This window comes from Heliangelus exortis, chromosome 14, assembly GCF_036169615.1.
Source record: "Heliangelus exortis chromosome 14, bHelExo1.hap1, whole genome shotgun sequence".
Taxonomy (NCBI): domain Eukaryota; kingdom Metazoa; phylum Chordata; class Aves; order Apodiformes; family Trochilidae; genus Heliangelus; species Heliangelus exortis.
This window is the reverse complement of record NC_092435.1, coordinates 6253386-6279042: the sequence shown is the minus strand read 5'-3', so window position 1 is coordinate 6279042 and position 25657 is coordinate 6253386. Positions and strand designations below refer to the sequence as shown.

Below are 25657 nucleotides of genomic sequence, written 5' to 3'. Positions count from 1 at the left end.
GGGCTTAGAGGGTTTCCAAATATCCTCAAGGCATTAGCAAAAGAGAGGAAGGGAAACCTTGTATTTAAAAAAAAAAAAAAAAAAATCACATTCAAACTGCCCAGATGCTTGTCCAGGAGTCTCAGCATCATCACAGCATCATCCATCATGTCTTGGTAGGTAAGTCCAGTCCTTGGCTGTTTTATCAGTGCTTGGAGGAGAAGCCCAAGATGGCAAAGGAAAATTACAGTGCTGACAGGGCTTGGGGGGCCCTGGACAGCAGAGGAAGAGCAAAGAGAGAAATCCAAATTTCCTCCTAGCCATCATTGGCATGCACTTGGCTCTGCTCCCACAACCCTGAGCCCATCACAGCCTTTTCTGTATTCTTGCCCCATCCATTCACACCTTTCCTCCTTTCCCCAGGCACCCACCCCTCCACGTGCCTGGAACCCAGCCACGCCTCCAGGTTTTGGAAGTCAAGCCTGGGTGGTTTGTGCAGTGGCTGCTCCCGTGGCAGAGGAGATCAAAGCTACCATGTGCCAGCTTCTCACTGCATCAGCTATTAACTCAAACTGCCATCAATTCTCATTTGTGCTAACACAAACTATGGCAGCTGGAAAATTACCCAGCCATAAATCACCTCTGCTTGGTTGTCAACCCTCGGTCCTCCAGTTTGTGCACATGGATCTCATCTCTTCTCCCCACCAGCTTTCCACCTTTTCTAAATTAAAAATGAGCAAAGTAGACAGGAGGTAAGTCGTGTATTTAGTTACAAGAAATCTTTTTGTTAAGAGTCTGGCAGGTTAATTAGTTCTTTGATATTTCCTAGAGTGTAGTGTTTGGCTTGTAAGGCAGATACCCACCAGCTGGTTCAAACCAACTAAAAACAGTCAGGATGAGCAAGAAACCACAAGATTTTGAAGAAAGAAAAAAAAACAAATTAAGAAAAAAAAGGTGTGATACAGAGAGGGGGCTCAGCCCTCCCCACATCCCCAGAAAACCAGAGCTACAAGAAGCAAGTAACCATCCTTCAAGTCTCCACAGCTGTAAACAGGAGTTGTTTAGCACCAGTAAGCCTGTTACACTCCAATTGTACCCTTCCACTTTCGAGCTGCAACAAGCAACAATTAATTAGCAGCAAACACTGTAATGGCCATTTCATCCTTAGCCCAGCAATTAGACTCTTTCAGCCCAGAGGTCTGTCCCAGGGCGGCACAGCTCATTAAGAGCAGGAGAAAACTTGGAAATCATTCAGAGCTGGAAGAAAGGGGGAATAAAGAGGCTCAGGCCTGGACTCCCCACAGCAAGATCCCAAGGAGCAGATAATTAGATCACCACCAGCTTGTGAGCTGGCACATAGCAGGCAGGATGCTGAAACCTGGACACCAGAAGTAAAGAAAATCATGTTTAGCATGCAGGAGCAGTGGTTTAGAGGTGTTACTGATGGGGTGTGTGGGAAGATGGGATGCACCTCCCAAGGGACACCCACATCGGGCCAGGAAAGCCCAGCTGCTCCTGCACAGTGCATGGCACAGCATCTGCCAGGCAAAGAGGGAGATGGAGTAACAGCCACCTTTTGGGTTTCACCTGCAGTTCAGGAGCTTGAAAGGGATCTCCTTCCATGCTTTTAGGGCTGATTTGGAAGGTAAATGCATCCTTTTCCCTCAGTTCCTCAACACGATGTTGTCCTACAGGCTCTGCAGTCACTCTCTATACCCACAGCCACCCCAGTCAGACCCCTCACAGACCCCTAAGCATGTCACAAATGTATCACACTGGTGACAGCACAGACCACAGTGTGACAGGACAGGGGTTAAGCATGGCCTGAGGGCCTCACCTGTGTAACCAAAGGCAACACCTCACCCTCCATGGCAGGGACATGCCTGTCCTGCCACCTCTGTCTCACTTCAGCTCAGGACAGTCCTTTCCTTCACCTCGAGGTCCTGCACCAGGCTCTGCTGTTTTCCAGAAAGCAGCTATCTGCCAGCTCCTGGGGAGGTGAATTGTCTGGTGCCCCCCAAGTTTACTGTGACAGTGGCCCTGCAGCCTGGGGACACACAGCCAAGACAAACCACAGCAGAGCCACCATCCTGACACTCCGCCCTGACAGAACCTCAGAAACCAGCTCTCACCTCCCAGGTGATTCTGCAGACCACTTCTGCCCAGAAAGCCCCTACACAATGACAATATCACCACAGTTACTGCCACCAACATCCCCCTACTCCCTGCAGAGAGAAAAAGTTCAAGAACTGCTTTGTTTGACTCACATTTTGTCCGGCTTGGGATAGAGGCCCAGCAGAAGCTCCATCCAGCGGCCCAGCACAAACCCCCTGGCCCAGCTCCTCTGCTCACCACACCTGAAACTCATAACAACCTCAGAACCTCCTAGGGCCTGATGGGCTCTGTTGCCCAATTAATACCAATTTACTGCTTCCCTTCTTTCGTGCTGGGGGTAGGTCAGCTCCCCCACACCTGCCCTGCACAAAGGTGTCTACTCTTTTGATTGCATGCCCTGGTTTAGCTCTGCTTCAGCTTCCCTAATTCCCATGGCACTTCTTCCTGCATCAGGAGCCCACGCTGCAACACGTGGAGGATGACGGGCAGTCCTGTCAGATAAACTATCTTCCTTTTTTGCTTTTCCTCTCACCCTCAACCAAAGCTTCCCTGCTTGGGAAGGTGTTTGGAGAGGAGAGGCAGGAGAAAGCTGGAAGGCAGCTGAGCTGGCTCCTTGTGGAGGACTCCCAGCTGTTTGCATGACCCCACTTTCCTTAGCCAGGCTGGGAGCCCCCCTGCTGCCAGCCCATCCACAGCCCCCATGAGAGGTACCCTGGCCGCCTGCAGTCACTTCACCCTGCTTGAACACCCCAGGACCCACCCGACACTAATAACACTTCTCCCTTTGCTCCATACTGGCATTATTAATGAGAAACCTGATGGGTCTCTCCTGCTGCCACCTGAGAGCATCAGAGAATGTGTGTGCTGCACCCCACATGTCCATGGCAAACAGAAGACCAGCCAAGAAAACTAATAGCTGGGCTGCTCTGGCAGGCAGGACTGGGATTCTGAGATGCCCAGGGGAAATTTGTTGGAAAAAGTACCCCATGCCAACCCACAGGGTTGGCTCCTGCCAATCTGGTGGGTTGTTTCTTAATCTGGATTAAGTTTAGCCCCCAGTGTGTGACCAGGCCATACAAAGTGAGCAGCTCAGATTCTAAAGGCATGAGCAGCATCTGCCAGGTCAGCCCAGCCAAATGCTGCCACAGCTTCTGCACACTTTGGGGGAGGCATTTTCTTTCTGCTGGTCTCAGCACTTCCAAGGTGACCCCGTTTCCCTGTAAACCCTCCCAAAACACCCAGATGTTACTCACGTTGTTTTGCAGAAAACCCATAAGGAAGAGGCAGAGCTGCTGCAGCTCTGGTGGTCTCAGGACAGCATTGGGAACAGGTCTCCAGGCAGAGGGAATATCTTAAGCTAAGATGGTCAGGACATCCAGCTGCAAGGTGGCCAGGATGCCAAGGATGCTGCAGTGGCCACAGCCCTGCCCGCCAGCACCAGGCAGAGCAGTTTTCAGCCACGGTGCCCAAAATGTATCTTTACTGTATCCCTTTTTGCCTGCAAACATCAGTCTTTGGGATGAGCATTTTTGAAGTGCTGACATCACACCAGGAGCACCAGCAGAGTCCAGGACCATGGGCTCTCAATCCACACATGATCCACACTGCTGGAATTTCCTCTATTGCCCTTCTCTGGGGGAAGTTACAGCCTCAGCCAGGGCTCAGTTGCATATGTCTCTATTAATAGTAGCTATAAGAAGGAGATAAACATCCTCTGGATGTACACATATAGTCCCCCCCCCCCCATGCTGTAGAGTCCAAAGGGCTTCTGCTGGTGCTCCCAAGCCTTTTTATCTGCTGCAGAGCCTGTCAGGGAGCAGCACAGGAGGGAAAGGAATCAGAAAATATGGGAGGCACATGTGCACATCTGATTAACCCGAGGTTTTATGATAAAGAGAGCAGCTCCAGGCCCCTGTTCTCTCTGCCCCTACAATAAATCTCCCAGTTTCCCTGTTTTATGATGTCAAACATCTAAGAGTTTTCCCTGAGTTGCAAATAGAACATAAATTACCTTGGGTAAACTCTGCAGATGCTGATGTCATCTATAAAAATCCTGGCACTGGTAACTTCACAGAAAGTCTAAGGGCTTCCCAGTTGTTATGAGCAAAGCTAATTAATGTGAGTAGCCTCTCAGATTAGGAAGATAAAATACTGTACTGGGAACTCCACAACCGTGGTTACCTTGGATAGCAAGAGATGGTGACCCCAACCTGATGTTTTGGGTGCAGGCTTGCAGCATCCCAGCAGAACATGAAAGGCACCCATCCTGCTTTTATCCCAGCAAAGTCAAAGACACCCCACCCGGGTGTTAAGAAACCACACTACGAAGGATGCACAGAGGCTCCAGGAGGGCTGCAGCACTGGTTATTATTTAGGGGAAAGCTTAGGATGTTGTTAAGCCCTTTCCCACCTGCTCTTTGTCATAAAAAGCCCCTTTTTCACAAGTGAATCACACTGCAATACAGTGGTAACTTCATGAAGAGGCTAAAAGTTTGATCTCATCTCAAATACACAGGACCTTGGGCACATGCTGGAAAGAACTGGGAAATGGGCTCAGAGCCTCCTTTTCACACTTCTCTGGCAGGAGGAGCTCTGCTCAGGGCAAAATATCATCCCCAGAGGTGAAAGCACAACCAAAGGCCACATAACCCAATGCCACTCACACCACCCCGCCTGCCTTTCCTAAAAATAAGGAATGGCAAATGCTCTCAGCTCATATTTAATAAAAACAAGAACACTGAAATAACTCTGCTCCTTGACATGAGTTTAGCAGCTACTGATCTTGACTCAGATCTAAGTTCAGTCAAATTAAACAAGTCAGAGGTGCAGTGAAGAGTACAGCAGCTTGATATTTCCACTCTAAGGTCTGGAAGCCCAGGTAGATTTTCTGCAGAAGCACAGTGGCTTCATTCCTCCTTGCAATTGAAAACACAAAGTAGTTAAGATTGGTCAGAGAAACAATGACACCTGTGCTGAATGATCCCACTTTATTTCCATTAGCTCTGGTGACACAGCTGATGGGAATGGAACTGGACATCTGAACATCTGGTGTAAGGCTACACCTCCTGACAGAGGACACATCTCCATCAGGAAATCATATTTCTAAGAATGCTTCTTTACTTAGTTTCTGGCCAGCGTGACCTCATCTTTCTCCATCCACTTCAGCCCCCATTTGCCTTGTCCCAAATTCTGATGATGCAAAATGCCTGATATTTCATCTTTTATGTGTGCTTTTCACAGCTGGATCTTCATGTGGTGATTGCTGTTAAAGCAGGCAAAGTTTGTTTTAAGTTTCCTGTCTCTCAGGCCTTTGGAACAGGTCTCTACAAACATTTGAGCTATTGGCATCTCTCAGACTTAATTCAGAGGCAAAATTTGAATGAGAACTTCAAATGTTACCAAACAGGAGAGCACAACTGGCATAAAGAGCACTGAGCAAGGCACTGACAGGTTTACTGCTGTTCAGCAAACATCCTTCCATCATCAGGCATCATGAATACACCCCTTGCTCCCAGCTCCCCCACAGCAACACTGTTTGTAATCCCTCAGGGAGTTTTACACCTGTGTGGGCAGGAATCCTCCAGACACACTGCCCCCAGCTCCCACCCTGGGGTACATCAGCACCCCCTTCTTCTGGCATTTGCATTCAGAAAGGAAGATGAGGAAGTATCTGCTCAACCCTGTTCAGGCAAGTGGAATGAAATGTAGAACATCAGCACTGAAATTCCTCCCTCCTTTGAGGTTCTGTTGTAACTTGTCAAGTTTTACTTAAAATATGACAAACATGACATTCTACAAACTCTGTTGGATTTGGGTGTTTATTACAAGAGGAGTCTTACAAGGGAGATGCTTTACATCATCTGCTGAAAAAACATTACTGGGAGCATCACAAAAATGAAATGTAGATGCCTATCTATGTGCTTCAGAACAGCTGAACAGCCTATTCTTTTTCTTCTTTTAAAGAGGCTAGGAAGGTTTGAGTATCTGCAGCAGAATAGGGAATGCTTTACAAAGATTTACAAATTATTGTTCTAATGAGAGGAGATAAATAATGGTTATTTCCATGTAACACCAGTTAGTGGTAATTTAAGCACCCAAAACATCCATGGCCCCGTACTGATAATTTCCTCTTCAAAACCCATGGCTGATTAAACACAAACCAGACAAGACCCTCACCCAAAATCTTCCCAAAAGTGCAGAGTTACAACACAGCCCATCCTATGCCCAATAAAAAAACCCAAGAAGTTTGTCCACTACTTTCTAGCTAGGGCCTACAGCCCCTTGAATGGATATCCTGCCTGCCCCAGCTCATCCCTGCAGCACATAAAGAGCATCCTTAAAATCCACTTTAATTAGAGACAAAAACACAGCCCATGACAGACCAGAACAGCCATGACAATACTCACCTATTTTGAAGAAATGAGTCCAAAACTCAATCCCTTTTTCCGTTTTAGATACACTTCGTTGTGCCACAACATTTTGCCTCCATCACAAAGACTGCTGCCTTATAAACCATGCCAGCTTTACATGGATGGGGCTTATTAAAAAAAAAAACCAATTTCTCTGATAACTGTACGAGAAAACTAGAATTATTTTTATGGTTTTGGCTCGAGACTATTGGCAGGTTTCAGAAACTTGCTTAACCCAGCTTCTACTTTTTAGCTGACTAGTAGTCGCAGGAAAGGAAAGAAAGAACCATAAATACAATTTTACAACTCATTTTACTTTGCCTCTTGTAAAATGTGTATTTATTAATCTGGTAGAATTTCCTGCCAACTGGATTTTATGCCAACTGTAGATCCAAATTCTCTCATTAATTCATTTCCCTTTGAAGATGTAAAATACAAAAGCTATTTCAGCCAATAATTCTCTTTTTTTTTTTTAAGTATCCTATAAAACCCAGAAACTTTAAAAAAGTTCTCCCTATAAGATTTCATATTTAAACATTTAAGCATTTAAACATATTATTTAAACATCATCAACTTCAGTATGAGCATGGCATTATTAATAGACCACCAGCTGATTTCTCTAGTAGCAGCTCTGTAGTTTTCCACCTCTGTGAGGGAGTAGAAGGGAAAGGGAAATCTTGGTGGCAGGAGGGGAAAACACCTGGGAGGTTGAGCTGCTCCCAAGAGCATACCTGAACCTCACTTGAAACTACCTTTATTGTAGCCAGCTCCTCCTGACACACTGATGCTTGGGTCTTTTTACTGAGTTGTAAAAAGCCTCACTTTTATGCCACAGGCACTGTTCAAAAGACACAGCCTGGAACTCATCCCAGCTAAACCAGGTGATCCATCCCACACTTCAGTAACCTGCAAGGAACAACTGCTCTTAGAGGTGAGACCTGAAATCCTCATGCCAAAGATTACATTTTGGACTACAATTATCTGGTATTTCTATGACTATGAAAAGATATGGAGTGATTTTGGGTCTTGTTAAATTGCAGGCTTAGACAGTGAAAAGCAGCTTCCAGCCATGAATGTTTCCATATGCCAGTTAATAAGCTTTGAGTATTTCACCCATTATCCCCTTATTCATCTCCAGCAGGGTCAGTATCACAGCCATTTGAATTACACATCTACAGTGATTCTGCTCGGCTTCAAGCACATTTCAAGATTTTGGGGAGCCTCCTTAAAGCCTTCACATTCCTGAGAGAAGAATGCCTGCAATCAGGCATTCAGAAGAGACTAATAAGATACTCCATCTCATGTAATCCTGCATTTAAGCACAAGCTCTGCAGAAGAAAAGCTTCACCTTTAAGAATCACCCATTCCCAAGCCCTCTGGATTCAGGGCTCAACTCCTCAACAAGATGCACACAGCACAGATGAAAACCAGTGAGAGGTGTGTGGCTGAGGGGGAAAAGAAGGACAAAGAGTTCAGTCTTCGATAGAAAGTAATGATTTACCCATCAAAAATATTTTGGAGAAAGTGAGAGTTACCCAGCAAAAAATATTTTGGAGAAAGTGAAAGTTAAGCACACAGCTGAGGCACAGGTAATGGCAGCAGCAGCCTCAGAAGCTCCTGCCCATCCTCCAGCCATGGATTCAAGTCACCTGCCACTCCTACTTGCAAGACAATTTGCAGCCAAAAATTGCTTTTAAACAATATAAAATTAAGAGTGATCAACTGGTCAAAACTGAAACCTGTGTCCATGTCATGAAGGGCCAATTAACAAGAAAAGAAACACTTCAGCTGGAGTTGTGCAGTTTTATTTGAACAAAACCCAGTATTGATATTTTTAATAAAGTCTACATTACACTAAATGCATGTACATTTGTAAGAAGATATCTATTTGCAAAGAAGGTGCAGGATAATATGTACAATCATAGTTAAGTTAAAAAAATTCACATTTTACATAGATTTACTTGACAGTCCTATGCTTTCATAGTATATAAACAGCAATCAAAAGAGGTAACAAAAAAAAAAAAAAAAGAAAAAAACAAAGAAAAACCAAAAACACACAAGGAATTTCAGCTGGAGGACTGCATAATGCACTCATTTTTCAAATAAACTAGTTCACAAAATTTTTGTTTGTCCTAAATCAAATTTGGGATGTATTTTTTAGAACTGTTAGAACTAGCATGTTCAATGAATATCCTGATGACAAAGATTTCTGCAGTGGTGCCATTTCCCTCCATAGAAATCACTTTTATGCTGTAGCTTGCTCTTCAGCTTTTACAAATTATAATAATTACACAGGATGTTTTTCAATACATGATGGCAAATTATCATCAAGGGAGATATGTTTAAAAGACACTTTGAAGCTTTTCAGTCCACTTTCACAACACTGTAAATCTTACTTACAAACCAGAAGCAGGCAAAAAATCCAATAGTCCCTAAAATGAAAAAGTGAAAATGGTTAGTTTATGCTGCAGTATGGTCTGAGATAAAAATCTAACAACTACTTCCCAGCAGGACCAAATCACAATGTCATCATTCTAATACCACTAACTATCCAGAATAACAGCACTCGTTAACTATAAGAACACACAATCATCCCTAGGCTAAGTTATAGATTTAGATCAAACATGACTTTTAGGACCAGGCTGCTTGATGTACATTTAAACCACTGAAGGTGATGCTACTACCAACACCAGCAGGCACACAAGTACCTTTTAAGAAACTGACTTTTATACCCACATAAAGTCAACACCTATCTTTTTTTTTTTTCAGCTCTACAACAGTTCACAACCACCTATGAGTTATGACACAAACCAAGGCCTCAGGAAAAGTCACCTGGCCCACCTGGCTGCTTACTGTGCTCTAATTATACTCAAGTACAAGAAACTTGTTACTCTATCCTCTTACTTCCTTTTACTAAAAGCAATGCCGTGAGTGCTACAGCTACAAGAAATGAAACAAGTGACACAAACCTAAATAAGCAATTTTGTGTAATGGGTATTCAAGCTATGTTTTTTCTTGTCATAGGTCACTAGAGATAATAATAAAAAAAATAAACTAGTTTGGGCAACTGAGCAAATTAATGAGCAAAAAATATAAAGAGTATTAATTACATAGACACCATGTCAAGTGCTAAAAAAGCCCTTAAGCTGCAGCTGATGGGAGGCTGGGGGAAAAGTACCAGTACATGCTGGCCCTGTTCCTGTACAGATATATTCCTGGGAACACTGCTTGGGCAGCAGAGCTGTGGTCTGGCTTGGTCTGGCCTTCCCTGATTTCTTACCAATGCAAACCCCAGAACTACCCTCTAGGTGGATTTGGGGCCATATGTCAAGTCCTGTGGCTCAAGTAAGCACAAAGCAGAGTAATATGATGGAGAGAGGACTCTGAATGAGATTAATCCATACCAATTTTCTATTTTTAAGCTGAAGAACATCTGTAATTTTCATACCACAGCCCACAGTTGTGGGGCAACTGCAAGGACATCATCCATCACACTTATTTTTAAATTACCTTAAGAACTTAATATGCAAAGAGACACTGAGTCCCATGCAATCTCCTTCAAGAGAAGAGCCACATTGTTCCTCATGTACCCTTTTTCCTGCAGCCAAACTACCACACAAGTATTAAGCCTCACCAGCAAAAAAAAAAAAAAGGGATCTCAGTTTCAGCTGAATTCACTCCCAAAGACACAGCTACAACCCTGTGACAGCCCCTACCAACTACACTAAAAGCACTTGCAAGATGATGCACTCAGCTCCTCCACTTTTGCATTCACCTTTTTCTGTTAGTACAGCCCACATAAACAACAGCTCCAACTTCTTTCACTATTTCACTGTGACTGGTTTACTAACAAGGAGGTTCTTTATTAGGCAGCTGTCTTTTCTATATTCATTACATTTCTGTCTTTCAGACCACATCTACACATTTGGTAAGTGAGGAGCCTGCCTTTGGATGCTTATTATCTATATGCCAATTCTTGCACTCTTTGTGCTACCATGTATATTTGCAGTTAAAGGCTTTTTGACAGCCTACTATTATGTGCCACAGATTACCCTTTCCCTCCAAGTTTGCAGTTATCATCCTCTGAAACAGTAGGAGACAGCAGATTTACTGCTGTTGATAGGAGATCAGACACCAACCACAGAAGGAATTTAAGTCCTTTGTAGGCTTGACAACACTAAGTCTTTGCAGTTTATGGTCAATTCTCACTCCTTCCTACTGTGTCCAATACTCCAATATCAGCATTGTTACTCTAAGCCTTACTCCTGTGTTTTTTTCTTAATGGCTCTCAGCATCTGCTTTCTAGTTGTTTTTATAATACAGCCCACTTTCAGCCTTTTAATGGCTTTGAAAGCAATGTTTCTTCCAAATGTTTAACAGATGAGATCTTAAAAATCTATGTGGTGTTCCTGAACAAAACTGTAATATCATAACAAAAATATGCAACTTTAACACAAGAATGAGATTTTCTGTGCTTTCTGAGCATGCCATAATGTAATATGGGAACCTACTCTAAATTCACAGTATTTTCCTCCAGTCCTTGTCACTCTGAATCTTTCTGATACACCAACTTTCTATACAACATGCCTCATTCATAGCAGAATCTGAAGACTTCACACTGTGAACAAGCATTTCATCTATAAACTGATTTTCACAGGTTTCACTAACATTGATTTTCAACTTCTCTCCTAAAAAAAGTCTGTTTAGCAAATCAAAGACCAAGTACCCCCCCGCTCCTTCCTTAAACTTTATCAGAAATTTTGCCAGTGTACTGGGAGTAGAGTAAAACTATATATAACACAAGCAGTAAGTGGCAAAGTTTGTCAGACACCAGATTTGAACCATGAACTTATAAATTCAGGAGAGAAAGGCAAAACTCATCTCCAAGTCACAGCCTTCTGCAGTCAGGACCTTCCCTGAACAGCAGTCTCCTTCTACAGTTCCTTTCACAGTGCTATAATCCCACATCAATAATTAGGGTTTACCAGTAATGAAATTTCTTCTTTCCTCTCATGGAAACATTTATATTACAGATTCCAGACATAGATTTATCTATGGACCAGAAACTTCAAAAAGGAGCATTATACTAAGGACCCATTACCTGTCAAAAGTACTTCACCTAAATAGTGCACTTGACACTCAAAAATCAGAATGGTTTCCAGGTGCTGGCAGAATCACAGCTAGGTTGAAAATTTACCTCAAGAATCCATCTGCATACTTAGAAGTGAGAACTAAATCACAGCAAATCAACCAGGTGCTTCTAGTGATCCCTGTTCTCTTTTTTTAAGCAACGTGGGCCAAACACTCAGAATAGGCACTTCCTAAAGCTCTGGTCAGCACAGACTTTTTCAAAAATTTTAGCTAGAATTTGTTTTCTACAATTTTAGCCCATTTCACAAGTTTGCCAGTTACTCCAACAACACTCCACCCCCCCCAAACAAATAAACAAAAAACGCCACTGGTTCAATGAGTGGAGACCTCTAAACTCCTTTCCATTGTAAGGCTTTACAGCTTTCATACACACATCTGGAATGACACAGCACAAAAAATACCAAACCTGACACCAGTTCCTCTAATAAGCCTGTAGAATCTGTTTGCTCTTTTAATTTAATATTACAAATTAGTTTTCTGGCTAATGTTTACTTGAACCAATCCTAACCGCTACCATCTTGAATTAAATGAAAAAGCATCTTAATGACATCTTTTTAGAATTTTTTTTTTGCAGGGTGGGTCTTTATTTTTCCCCAAGGGGGTGACCTTCATATTTTAAGATTCTGCCTTTCTCAATAACCCCTACTAGGCTGGGAAACTGATGCTACCCTAATGCACTGCATCCTATTGTGTATCATTGACCATCCTAGTGAGGTACAGCTAAAAAATCATTTTTGGGGGGAGAAATTTAAAATTCAAGAACCCAGCTGAGAAGATGTCTTGAATACTTTATCTAGCCAAGAAATAAAACACATCCAACACATCCACTTGTACTTACTGGGTAGACACCTGAGGTGTTTTTTGATCTTTTTGTCCTCCAGTTTCTATACTGGATTACTGTTGAATACTCTGGTATGCAATATATACTACAGCTCAGCAACACTCTTCTTATACACAGAAAGATCACAAACCAGCATCTAACTGGGGCTAAGTTCTTAGTAAACTGGTTTAAGTTCAAAATGAAAACCAAGGATTATTGCACAGAATAATGCTGAAATACATTAAGCAGACTGTTCTGCTCTATTCATTTCTTGTAGCTTTATTCTTTAATGAAGAAAAAAGAATTCAAAGCACGAATAGATTGTAAGAAAGCAAATAGAAAAGCACTCTGCACTTGGCTGATACTTCTTATGTACCTTAAAAGCTCTCTGTATCATACTGGTTTCAATCACTGCACAGTGGTGGGTGCTTCAGAATCTCGGATTCTAAACACAATCTACCCAGAAGATCAAAACTCAATTTTGAAAATGGCATTAACTCACAAGTGAAAATGATGTTCAAAAATAGAGGTCACTGTACAGCAACATGCTTTGACTATGTTCAGCATTTTTTCGTCTGCTGGCATAGAATGCATGTAATCATTGTACTCTCCCCATTCAGCCACACTTATTTTCTTGGAAGATTAACTGCACTTTGTACATTAAAATAAAATTGCCTTGTTTGGGTGTGCACGTTAATTGTTAGATTTCCCCACTCAGATTATATTATTGCTGTTGTTGCCACACAGTCATTCAGTTCCTATTTACTTCCTCATTATGATCCTTTCTGCAATGTCCATAGTAACAGAACCCAAGCACCAGGCAGGGACTGTGAATGCTGCCCTTCATCTTTCTGTCACAGTTGCTGAGACCAAATATGCAAGAACAGAGAAAACCAAAATACCCAGTGCTAACTTAAGTGGAACAGATCAAGGTCTCATTCTGGGACCACTGTGCACAACACATAAAACTACATTAGCAAACTTCCTCAGCTCCACAAACTTGTGCAGGACTGAACCATTCTTTTCCAAAGCAAGTGCTATTGAGGAAGATTTTACACCAAACTTTGCTTGAGCCCTCTATCTGGAATAGCCTTCATTTCAGCCCAAAGAAATAATTCTCAAACTAAACATGGGAAATAAATTTATTACAGTGCTTTCACATTAGCAAGGACTTGGTACACGCTCCATACACCTTCTGCCTGTCTAGTGAGGAGCTATTTTGTTCACCTTTAAAAAAAGAAGTGACCATGTAGCTAGGAGCTTCCTTCATAAGCCACAAATACCACACAGCCACTGCTACCTTGTTTCTATTAAAAAAAAGCACAGTTTATTATTGTACTTTTGGGGCCTCACTGGCCTCTACACCAATAACTCCAGGATCAACACATCTGAAGCTTTTAATAACATTTCAGCAGCTGCCATGACAATTTCAATTATCGTTTTCTATATGAAAGGGATATTTTTAATTCCACCAATTTACATCTTGCAAGTGAAATTGCAATTGGCAGAATAGCAGCTAGCCTATGCTAAAACCCACATACACATCAGAAGTATACTGCCTTAGTTTAAAGGTAATTAAAACATTTTACACTATAGTTTGTTTTTTTAAAATACATATATATTAACAGAGGACATCTGGAGCTGGTCTGGTTTGGCAGTATTTAAGCAGGGGTTTAATTGGCAATACACCAACTTCTACTTTTGCCTTCTAATAACTAAAATTAAAGAATTAAATAATTCCTTTTTTTCCCCTAACTTCTTTTCAGACATTTTTTTTTACTTTCTTTTGAAGAGACACAGGTCTAAATAACAAACAAGAAAAAATATAGCAATAAGTGCCAGCTAATGTTATTAAATATAACTTCTACAGAGTACTTGCTTTGTTCAAACCCATGCAGTGATCTTCTTCAGTGTTTTATGAACTGTTAATGTTGTTTAATTTGTGCTGTTGTTGCCTCATACCCAACCAGTATCAGAGGCAGTAAAAATGAAAGAGGTCCTTCTCACTGCTGAACTGATAAAAGTAAGTCTCAGCATCAGACTTGAAGTTTATTACTTATTTAAGTCAGTCTAACTGCACCAAGAGAGTTAAAGGATGCATTTCATAAAGTCAATGCAAAGGAACTACAGCAAGTTTCAATAATCAGGTAGAAGATATTAAGTAACAACAATCAGACCCATCATGCCATCCACAAAGATATCTTCTATTACAAATATTAGGAATGAGGGTAAAGGTTTGCTTATGGAACAACCCATTCCAGCACTTCTCTAGTTCCATCACTGCAGTACTTCATGATGCTAAGCACAGTGATACATAGAAGATCTGACTTCTGTTAAAACCACAGATACAGTAGTTAAATACACATATATATAATGAAAACAAAAGACAAAATGCTCCTGGCTACTTTTGAGGGCCAGTATCCTTCACAGAGCCTCTAATTACATCTAACACGTGCTAGATCTGGCACAGATTTCACATCAAATCAACTCTGAAATTGCAGTTTGGGTCAAGTTTTTATGAACATTAGCATAATTCTGTAGAACACACTCTCCATGAGTAACATGTTTTAACTACTTAAAACATAGAGCTGTATTTCAAATAGTTTCCCCCAGGTAAGGTACATCCCTGTCAGAAGTGGTGCTTATTAGCAGGTAAGACCCCTCTAACAGCACCAGAACTCTATATTGTCAGCATTTAATTTATGCCCCAGCACCACCCTGCTCTACTTGCTAATAATGAAATCTGAAAATGCACTCTGCATATGGAGAATAAAAGGTAATATCTCTAACTACAGAGCATCTAGAACCAATTAAGAAACCCAGAATTAAGTTAAACACCCCTGCTATCAAAGTGAACAAGAACAGCACTTTGAAAATGTAATGGTTTGGACTCACTGCTAATATAATATGCATTAAAGGAAAATTAATTATACCATAAATAAGTGTGATTTCCAGCTAGAAAAAATACTTGAAAAATATCGTACTGTGATGTGTGGTGTCACAAACCATAAAAGTAACACTGCCTGAAGAGTCAGGAATTGTATTTAATGTTTCAGATGGTCTAAATTCCAACGTAACATTTCTCACTTAAAGTGAAACCCTCTGCATTCATTTCAGTTTGCACACTGTACTTACCTGTAAAAAGGAAAAAAATCAAAACCATGATCATTGTGTAACCGAAGTACAAAATAGTGCTAGCAGTGCCTGTTATCTGGAGTTTAGAGAAGAAGTAATGAACTGCATAGATAAAGAGATAAACTGCTGTAAAGCTGCTTGTCAAGAACGATCGCCACCACCAGTGATAATCCTGAAAGAGACAATAAACCAAGCTGTAGGAGATACCATGTAGAAAACAGAATGTAAATAAGCTGGGTATAAAGGTAACTGGTTTATGAAATAGATTTAATTCTTAAAAATTCATCTCAAAAAAGAAAAATTCCAGCATAGCACATAGCTACTTTGTTTCTTTCCGAGTCAGATGTATTGCACCATTACAAACATGAAATTTTTTAGGATGCAGGCTGTTTACTTTTGCTTCTCTGCTGCAAACAGTGGATTTTGAAGCAAAAGGCACATTTCAGAAGAGTGGCTCTGACAGGCATGTCAAGTGCAGACAATACAATCCATTCCCATTGTCCAGCACAGTGTACATGAATACGCCAACTCTATCTCCCACATCTTGAAGCCAAAAGTGGTATTTATATCAAAACTTCAAATTTTTTTACCTCTGCACACAGATGGAAGTAGCACAGCAAAACTGTAGCCTCAGAGCATGTAATTAGAAGAATTATAAAAACTAGGAACAGGAAACCAAACATGTAGTACATCTGATGAGACCTAAAATAAACAAAAACAAGAGTCTCATTTTTGGCTGAAGTTCTCCAAGTTAATTTATAGTGTTAGCCAGACAGCTGCTAAGCTAATTAAAAAACAAGGAACAAACCAAAAGAAAAACAAAAGCCCACACCACACCACTGGGTAACTGATGATACCACTATTGGCTGATTCATAAAAAGTTTTTTTCCTACCTGAAAGCTATAAATAAAACAATTGTTTTAGAGAGCAATGCTCAAAGTCCTCATTTATACTTTCATTGAACTGAGCTTCAATCAGCTTTGACAGAGAACAGCTGCAGGTAGTTTCTAGAAATGTTTACCACTTCAGGTCTCCTTTAGCTTTCCTAAGATTTGCATCACCAGATTTTTCCCTAGTTCAGTACCCACATCTGAAGTTTTTCAGCTCTCTCACCACATCCAACTGGATGCTCCTCCACTCTCAGTGCATCCCCAGACCAAGTCTGACTCCAATCCATGGGCTCAAACACAAGAGCACTCAAAAAATAAATTCAAAGAAAATATGCTTCTTTACTTTTAATCTGGTGTCTTTCAGATAAGGGAAGTAATCAAAGCAGCTGTATTGATTGATGGTGACAATTACTGAGTTGGAAGTTGCACATTCCCTCCATCCTTGCCTTCTATAGGATAAATAACCAGCAACAATTTGGAAATTTAATACTTTCAACTACAAAAGCCCAGAGTGTACCTGTTTGTCAGCTGATTACATTTTCCAGCACTGCTATATAACATGGTTTCTACTTTTTCTGAGACTTATGTCAAAGACTAACATATTGAATGTATTTGCATTGAAGAACTAATTTAGAAAGCTGTTCTGTAAGAAACCTCAACATAAACAGAGGACACCTTAAAAACTTGGCACCTTCAGGTTAATAATGCCCATTGAACAACGTATTAAACATTTCATATTTACACTGTGAAAGTTATGAAAAATTGTCATGGTTTAATTTTCCATGCACTTGCTTGGCTACCTTTACACAAGACAAACAGGAGTGGTGTGCATGTTTCACAAGAGGTGGAATTTTTGTTTTGCAGAACATAGAATTCCAAGATCTTGACCCTATTCTGATTTAACAGCTGAAATTGCTACAACATATTAAGTTTCATAAGTCATAAAATAGTTACACAATGGATAAGGGTTAACCTAACCACAACAGCATGAAGCCAGGATGTTCCTGTTGTTCAGAGCCAGAAAGGTAGGACAAGACAACAGGACTCCAACTGCACACTTTGCAATTGTCAATAAGAATTAATTTTAGAAGTTCTAAGCACAGGAATAAATAAGCATATTCTGGAAATTCTATCAAAGTCTGCAAGACCAAAAATTTTAGGAGCTGGTTTATTCTTTTTATTAGTTGGTTTGGGATCTTCAAACTTTATATGTTGATTATCAAACCAGCATAAACAGAACAACAAAAAAAGTGATACTCACCAAATGCTATTCAAAATGAAAAAAAGTTGAATAAAAATACAGCCAAAGGGCAAGATACCACCCATGATGATACCAGGCAATGGCTTTGTGAAGAAGGACTGTTCTGGAATTTGGCGAGGAATCTGGTTTGTACGAACTGGATGTTCAATAGGCTTTGAAATAAATGAAGAGAAAGTGTTACAGCACATACAGGATTGCTTTTCCCTGACACTACCTTGTCAATGTGATAAAACATAACTGTTTTCATTCACAGGGCATCACAAGTTACCAAACCAAGAAAAATACAAACATGATGCCCATCATTAGGAAAAAAATAAAACAGGCTTTTGTTATTGCAACTATTGCTCAGTAAGCAAGTCAGAACAAAAGGAAAGAAATCTTCTCATTCCTTAATAATAATTAAAAAAAAACAGTTGCTTGTCATTATCTTAAGTAGAAAGTATTAACTGAACTGCTTCTGAAGTACTGCTTCAAAACTGAAACTGCTGAGGTACTATTAAAAGCAGAAAAGCAAGCAAAACTTCCAACAATGTTATTAAATTTTAATTCTAGTCAATGGACAAGAAAATAAAAAGTTTAGTGTGACATAAGCATATCCTTGGTTTTAAAGTCATGACAAAGGGCAACATAATTTCAGGGCCATAGATGTTTCAATCTAACCAGTTCTTGTATGGTTACAGATTTAATGTCTCAGCTTCATATTCCCAAACTATACTCACAGAGCCCTACCTTCTCTTTGAAGCCAAAATATGCTCCAACAAATGTTAGTGGGACTGAAATTCCAAACCACATAGCTAGGATAGCAACCAAAGTGCCAAAAGGAATTGCAGCTGAGGATCCTTTCACCCACAGAATGAGATTCATTATGAAAAAATCAGCAAAGACAATCCTGAGGAAAAAATCAGAAAAGATAAAATATTCAGAAAAGAATAAATATCACTTTGCAAGAAGTTTAATTTTTCTGATGCAGACTTTTAACTGGTTTATGTTGTGTTCTTTTAATACAATCTTTCATTCCCTAACAGTCTTAGTTACTTTCTGAAACTTTTACAGCTAACATAAAAATTCTTGCAACATCCAATGCTTGTAATGCTACTAAGTTATGGTAAAGTCACTATTTGAATGAAGACTGCACATAAAACCAAAATGTAACAGAAACATCCTTTTTCTACAAATCTATACAAAGAATGCTAAAAGGCAGAACAAATAAAAAACTCTCTTAACTGGATCATCCTTGCTATTACCACCAGTAATTTAATTATTTTATTATCAGTAAATAATTCCCTCTTAAAAAAACCATAGGGACAGCAAAATCTCTAATTCTGGAAGCCACACATGCCTCTCACAACAAACGTGCACCCTGCTGCAGCAGGTAGCAGAAGGGAGGATTAAAGAGGGCTCCTCTCCACAACCCAAATCTTTGTAGTAACACCTCATGCAGTTACACAGTTAAGGAGCCCACACCTTTGGAGAATTTAAATAAAGACTGCACCAGTCATGACATTCACCCAGAACAGTTCTTTCCTCCTCAGCTAAGTGCATCTGCCTCATTTTCTAAACATCCTGGGGAAACACTAGAAAACATCTGAGACATAAGATGAAGATTTCAAACATCCCAGTCTGAAAACAAAGCAAAACACTCTGCAAGGGAACCCCATATAAAAGCTTCCTTGAATTGCTATCGTTCATGGATTCAGAGATGCATCACAGAAATCAGCTCAGGAAGGGCTCCTGAGAAGGGCATCATTGTCTGGGTTTTGTTAAACTGTTCCTGAGGCAGAATTTAAACTGCCTACAGTGAACAAGCATCCTCCACTGTATTTAATCTAAAAAGGAAGGAGGGAGGATTAGAGCAATGGGCAGGCTCCTTTATCCCAGGAGAGGTCTTACACTTGCCAAAACTGTTTGAGGGAATAGACTTGTTAAATAAGCACACCCAAGCGACCCCTGGTGTAAGCATCATGTTTAACAAAACATAAAAATAAAATCCATTTTAGAAGCCTTGATAATCTTTTTCATCTGCCCACACTCGTAACACAGATCCCACTTACACCCTCCAAAGTTAGAAAAAAATACTGCAAATATGAGCTCCCATCAGTCTACTGAGACTACAAGAGCCTTGGGCTGTTTATGATATTATGCAAATTCACTGAACTAGCATAGCATAATCAAGACATCTGTTCCTATTCCACCATCCCCAATCATTTTACTTCCTCTGTGAAACTTAATTTATTTGAGAGTTTAAATGTTCAGCATGATCTTTCTTCCACTGATAAATATTTTCTTTTCTCTCAGGATAATATCTGAATGATAGCAGGGAGACTGAAGCACCTTTTGTTTAGAAATAAGATTTCCCCATTGAGCACACAGCTGTTATCGAATGCATAACATTTTTTTTTTTAAATGAAATTCTGCTTTACTCAAAACCAAGTCATGTTTTATTCATTCTGAGCTTTTTCTGGGGGGAAGAAATACCTGAAGAAATTATTTATAACCTTCTCCCCAACTTATGTCAAGGACATTGTAAAGGGATAGCTTCATGTATTCAAAGTTGCAACCAAGAAATATGGAAGAGTTGTAGAAGAAATCAGTTCCTGCTCCCTTTCTTCACTAACCTTGCTCTTCAGAACTATGAAAAAAAAACGTAGGAGAGCTCTCACCCTTCCCAAACACAACAGTATCAGCCATAGTATGATACACACTCCAGTCATATCAGAAACTGGATACTACCTACATTTATACAAGATGATTATAACCAGTTTAAGAGAATGTCCACATTACTCTCATCCAGAAGTATATTAAACTTCCACTGTTTAGTATAGCTATTTACTTTAAAAAAATAATTTCATTTTTAAGTCCTTTTCAATAAGCTGCAAGAAAACGTTGATACTATAATTAAAGTAACAGAAGTTCCACCCAAAGGACAATCTCTCCCTATTTACAGGAATGCTACAGACACTTCAAACTTCAAACCACAAAACCACACATTTCCTAACAAAGTCACCTACTAGCAGTTAGTACAGGATTATCTGGAACATAACAAGTGGTACCAAACTGAAATTACCCCATCACCATGCCTAATGTTCCAGTGCAGTGTTTCTCTGTGATGTTACCTTGCAGGAGAGTCACATCACGCCTCCTAACCCCATGGCTGATTAAAAAACAAGAAATTGTACAGAGTAGGAGGCTCCCACACCTCAGAATTTACTTTTCTTTATATTCGCAGAGAGGCAATGTACAAAAGCAACAGCAACTTGCAGAAAAATAATGACAATTACACAAACAAGCATCCTAACTATTCGCTTTCCCTCCCCACACCCTCCCTACCTCAGATTCATAGTTATTTAAAGGAAAAACCAGGGGGAAATAATACTAACCCAGGGCACAGCAGAGCTGTAAGCAACACGTTCGTCTTCCACTTCTCGCCTCTAAACGCTGGAGGGGGAAAAGCAAAGACAATTTCAAATCCACAACTTTTCCCAAGTGTTTGGCAGTATGGCAAAGTGGATTCTTTGTCTGAGACACCAGCTTCAGTCTGAGATTTATACCAAGCCCAGGAATTCTGAATTTATGCTGTGTCAAATTAAACAAGCCCCTGTACTTACTCTTGTACATCCTAGCGGACACGTAGCCGGCTGGAGTTCCCAGTAAGACCCACAGCACAACTGCACAGGTCATCAAAGCACCACGGTTGGCAGGAGAGAGAAAACCAAGGCAGGCCAAGACTAAAGAGACAAAAAAATGTAAGGCTGCTGTGTCAAACATACCAGGTACAAAGTGTTCCAATAACATTAAAGCTTTGATTGCATGTCTCTGAACTTACACCATGACAGCCTGGTTTTGTTTTTTGAAAAAAAACTTGTTAAAAGGAAGCTTCATTTCTGCAATCATGAAAAATTTGAATTAGCCCAGATATGCTTTGAACAACACCACTTTTAACAGGGTTACTCAAGCTATCTAGATTATGAGTGTTGGTATTTTATTTTACTAAAAGGGCTTAATTTCCAAAAGCAGGCTTCCATCACTTGTGTAATAACATTGCAACTTTCTTAGACTATTAAGTTACAAACACATCACCTCAATAAAGTTACTTACATAAAGTAATAAATGTCATAATGAAAATCTGTGTTCCTTGGCCCAAAAAGACAGACAGTAACATTCCCTTTCTTGGAGGTCTAAACACGTCTCCATGAACCAGCTTCCAGCCAAATTCCTCTTGGGCATCTTCCTGTATAAAATCAGCAATGTCTTTAGCACAGATACATAATGGAGTAGTGAATTAACACAAACAAGATGCAAAACACATATTTAAAGTTTTATTAACTTCCAGTTTAGATCCAAAGGCAGACTAATTGCATCTGATTCATCACTCATTGATTTTATAACCCCCTAATGGTTCAGTGAAAGAAAAAGGCAGGATTTATCACAAAAATCCTCATCTCCTGAAGCAAGAAAAAACAAAATCTAATTAGGCAAACCACAGAACATCATTCTAAATTTAAACAAAAACAAAGCATTCAATTTAATTTAACTTGGATTATAGCATTTCAATCTAGCTCAAGCATTTATCTTTTTGTGCTTCCATTACAAAGCACATCCATCTCAATGACAATGAGATTTGGAAATGATTTTAAACGATCCCTGTACTCCAGAAGAAAGGCTGCTCCCTAAAATCATTAGGGACAAATACCAACACTTTTTGTCCTACTGCCTGAGATGGATGGGTGGAAGGAGGGAGGCAGGGAAGGGTGGAGGGAGGGAAGGGTGGAGGCGTGGGTGGGTGGCACAGGGGGCATACTCAGTCCAGTGGCTTTAATGAACAACTACTGAAGAACAGAAGTTTTCTATAAAAATCATTCAAAACAAACATCTCCCCTCATAAAAAAGACCCAAACACACAAAACCACAAATAACCAGCCCCTCAAGAAGACCACTCTCTCCCTCACAAAGTTAAAAGCTCCAGGCTGCATTCAATGGAGGAACACTGAGCTTAGTTCAATGGACTGCTTAGCACTAAAAAAGCACACAAAGGACAGGGTAAGAAAGAACACAAACCAAACTGGTGAGTAACACAAAGCATCTTAACTTGCAACAGATTGCATGCTTTTTTTTGTCTGGAAGATGAGCTTTGTCTGTTCCATACTGATACCTCTGCTTGCCCTTCTTGGCTAGAAAGTACCCTCAGAAGTCTAATTTACTGTAAGAGAAGGCTCTGAGGGTACCTAAAACACAGAGGCTACCTTAAATATATCTGTGTCTGAAGGGGGACTACAGGAAAGCCAAGAAGGGACTTTTTACAAGGGTGTGTAGTGATAGGATAAAGGGTAAAGGTTTTAGGATGGAAGAGGTAGATTGAGGTTAGACATCAGGAAGCAATTCTTCAGTGTGAGGGTGGTGGGACACTGACACAGGTTGCCCATGGAAGTTGTGGATGCCCCATCCCTGGAAGTGTTCAAGCCCAGGTCGGATGGGGCTTGCAGCAACCTGGGCTGGTGGGAGGTGTCCCTGTCCATGCAGGGGAGTTGGAACTGGTTAAGGTCCCTGCCCACCAAAACCATTCTGATTCTATACTAATGCAAAAATTGAAAACTATTTAACACAAGATAACACATAGATAAAAGAAATCCAACAATCTATGCTTCCAAAGAAAAGGATACTAAATATCCAGGTAAAATTCCAATGCAACATTGCTCTTCCAGGTTAAAGAAACATAAAGACACTTTCCTGTAAGTCATCATGATTACTTCAATTTCAGACTATGAGACAGTAGTTGAGACAGACTTTTCATAGGCAGTTGTAAGTAAGAAAGAACTGAAAAAGTTACTGTCAGAAGCAAATACTTATCTGTTTTCAAAATTGTGAACACTAAGCAGAAATAAATAACCTCAGTTTCTGGCAGAATAAGGAAAATGTACAAATTTGGAATGGCTGGTATTAGATTTCTTACCAACATTTAATGCAGCAAATGCACTCAAAAGACACTCTCCCATGTTAATGCAAACATTAAAACATAACATGGTAAATATCTTGGTTTAAGAAAAATAAAGGGAAACTAATCTTGGCAGACTGAGACTCCTGATTTATCTTGTATGGAGCTATGGGCCAGAGTTCATCTCAATGCTTATCTCACTACCTACGAGTCAGTATCTGCCAGACTTAAAGATTTCAGTAGTATTTTATATTGCTAACATTTACAGTTCAAAGATGAGGACAAGAACTGCACAACTAATCCAAGCAGGAAGTTACACTTCAAAGGTACCAAAATGATTGGAGTGAGACTTTTGAGAAAGTCTCAAAAGTTACTTCTGAATCTTGGCCAACATGCTAAAAATTACTGTCAATTGTGAAAAGGTGCAGTAAACCTCACCTTATCTATTAATTTAGCCTAGTTCTCAAAATGTTCTAACAAAGATTTAAATCACCTGCACTCAAATAGTCATGGTCAAAGAGATTTTTAAAAAGAGGACAAGTTTTACCTCTCCCTGTTGAAAAAACACTGGCAAATACTCTTCAGTTCAGGAATCTTTTCTCTGTCACAAGACCTTAAAATAATCTAATGATTTCTAAATACTTTATGAATGTAGAGCTCAGTACATTACACTAAAACCCAGCTGGTATCAGCTGAACATTAAATGTTCTTGGCTTGTGCATCTGTCCCAAATAGAATCACCAGCATTTCTTGGTTGCAGGATAGTAATTTGCTTCACTGCATCTACCTCAGCCCAGGTTCACTTTTGCACAATTATTTCACAGGTTTTTAGATCAGTTCCTTGAACAGCAGCAGATCTTTATGATCTTTAAAACTATGTTATTTGAAAGTCTCACCTATCCCTGCTGTTATCCATAAAAACTAATCAAGCTTCTACAAGTCTTGCTCTTTATCACATTAGCAATGACCAACTAATAAAGACAGCACAGTATAAGAAACTGAACATAATTTAATTGAGAGATCAAACAGGAGCTACACAAAAATGATCAGTTAAAGAATGTGGAAAAATTCTTCCACTTTAATTACTGTCTGGATTTGTATTAACAAAAGAGTTATTAAATATCAAAAACAAAGAAGAATAAAAGTACTTTCAGATGTTTTAGTTTCAATATGAAACATTTTTGTGCATTTTAAAGTATTATTTTATCCAGATCAACAGGAACAACAATGAAAATTTAAGCCTTTGTAGTATCTGACATTATTTCTCATCTTTGGCTTGCAGATACCACTTCTGTTAATGAGAAAGAGTAATCTTTACTCATCCTTTCACTTGCAGTCAACTGGTCAAGTCTTTTTAACTCACAGTCAATTATATTCTCCTACATCAAGGCAGCAAGCCACTACAGGGACCTGCCTCTCTCCCATCTTAAGAAGTATGTGTTTCAAAAGAACTAACAACAGCTTTGGTTGGATGGCAACAAGCTTCAGTCACTGTGTTAAGTCAGACAAACCAAGCCCAGTTTGGTGATACAGTGATCACAAGGAAAACTGCATTTAAAAAAAAAAAAAAAAATTAAAAAAAAAAAATCATTCACACACACCAAATAGTTCTAATACAGCTCCAGGTAATGTTGCACATGAATTGTAATATTATGACTTTAGAGACAAAGTGCATTATTCCACCACACTTCCTAGCCAGAGAAAACAAGCCACATCAATTTGTATTCATCTGTGTCAATCAGAATCTCTACCACAACATTTAACAAGGTAACTACTGATCCTCACCCTAATTTTTCTCCATGGTCAGCTATTGGTTTAATTTTTTATCCTTTTTGAAAATAGTCTTCTGGTATGTTTCTTAAAAAAAACCAAACCAAAACAAAATAACCCAACAAACAGCTTTGCTTTATGAAGTTGCATAGCAACTCCTGGAATTTAGACCACAAACTTCCCAAACTTCAGAAACCA

The 25657-nt window shown here is 39.9% G+C and overlaps 2 protein-coding genes and 1 long non-coding RNA gene across 3 annotated transcripts in view; 1 reads left to right on the top strand and 2 right to left on the bottom strand.

Moving 5' to 3' along the window:
- RBMX (RNA binding motif protein X-linked) overlaps positions 1-25657 on the top strand; it is a 336703-nt gene that overhangs the window by 283287 nt on the left and 27759 nt on the right. The gene's annotated exons all lie outside the window — the stretch shown is intronic.
- LOC139802774 (uncharacterized) lies at positions 5899-7948 on the bottom strand. Its single transcript, XR_011728778.1, has 2 exons — positions 7852-7948; positions 5899-6078 (listed from the first exon to the last, which is right to left on the bottom strand). It is a non-coding gene; the product is annotated as an uncharacterized lncRNA (long non-coding RNA).
- LOC139802773 (transmembrane 9 superfamily member 2-like) overlaps positions 8293-25657 on the bottom strand; it is a 30999-nt gene continuing 13634 nt past the window's right edge. The window contains exons 10-17 of the mRNA XM_071758258.1: positions 21856-21988; positions 21366-21485; positions 21138-21195; positions 18490-18649; positions 17761-17912; positions 16200-16311; positions 15610-15781; positions 8293-8935 (exon numbers count right to left, since the gene is read on the bottom strand). Coding sequence (XP_071614359.1) covers positions 8868-8935; positions 15610-15781; positions 16200-16311; positions 17761-17912; positions 18490-18649; positions 21138-21195; positions 21366-21485; positions 21856-21988 — 975 coding nt within the window. The 3' untranslated portion in view covers positions 8293-8867. The remainder of the gene's footprint in view (positions 8936-15609; positions 15782-16199; positions 16312-17760; positions 17913-18489; positions 18650-21137; positions 21196-21365; positions 21486-21855; positions 21989-25657) is intronic.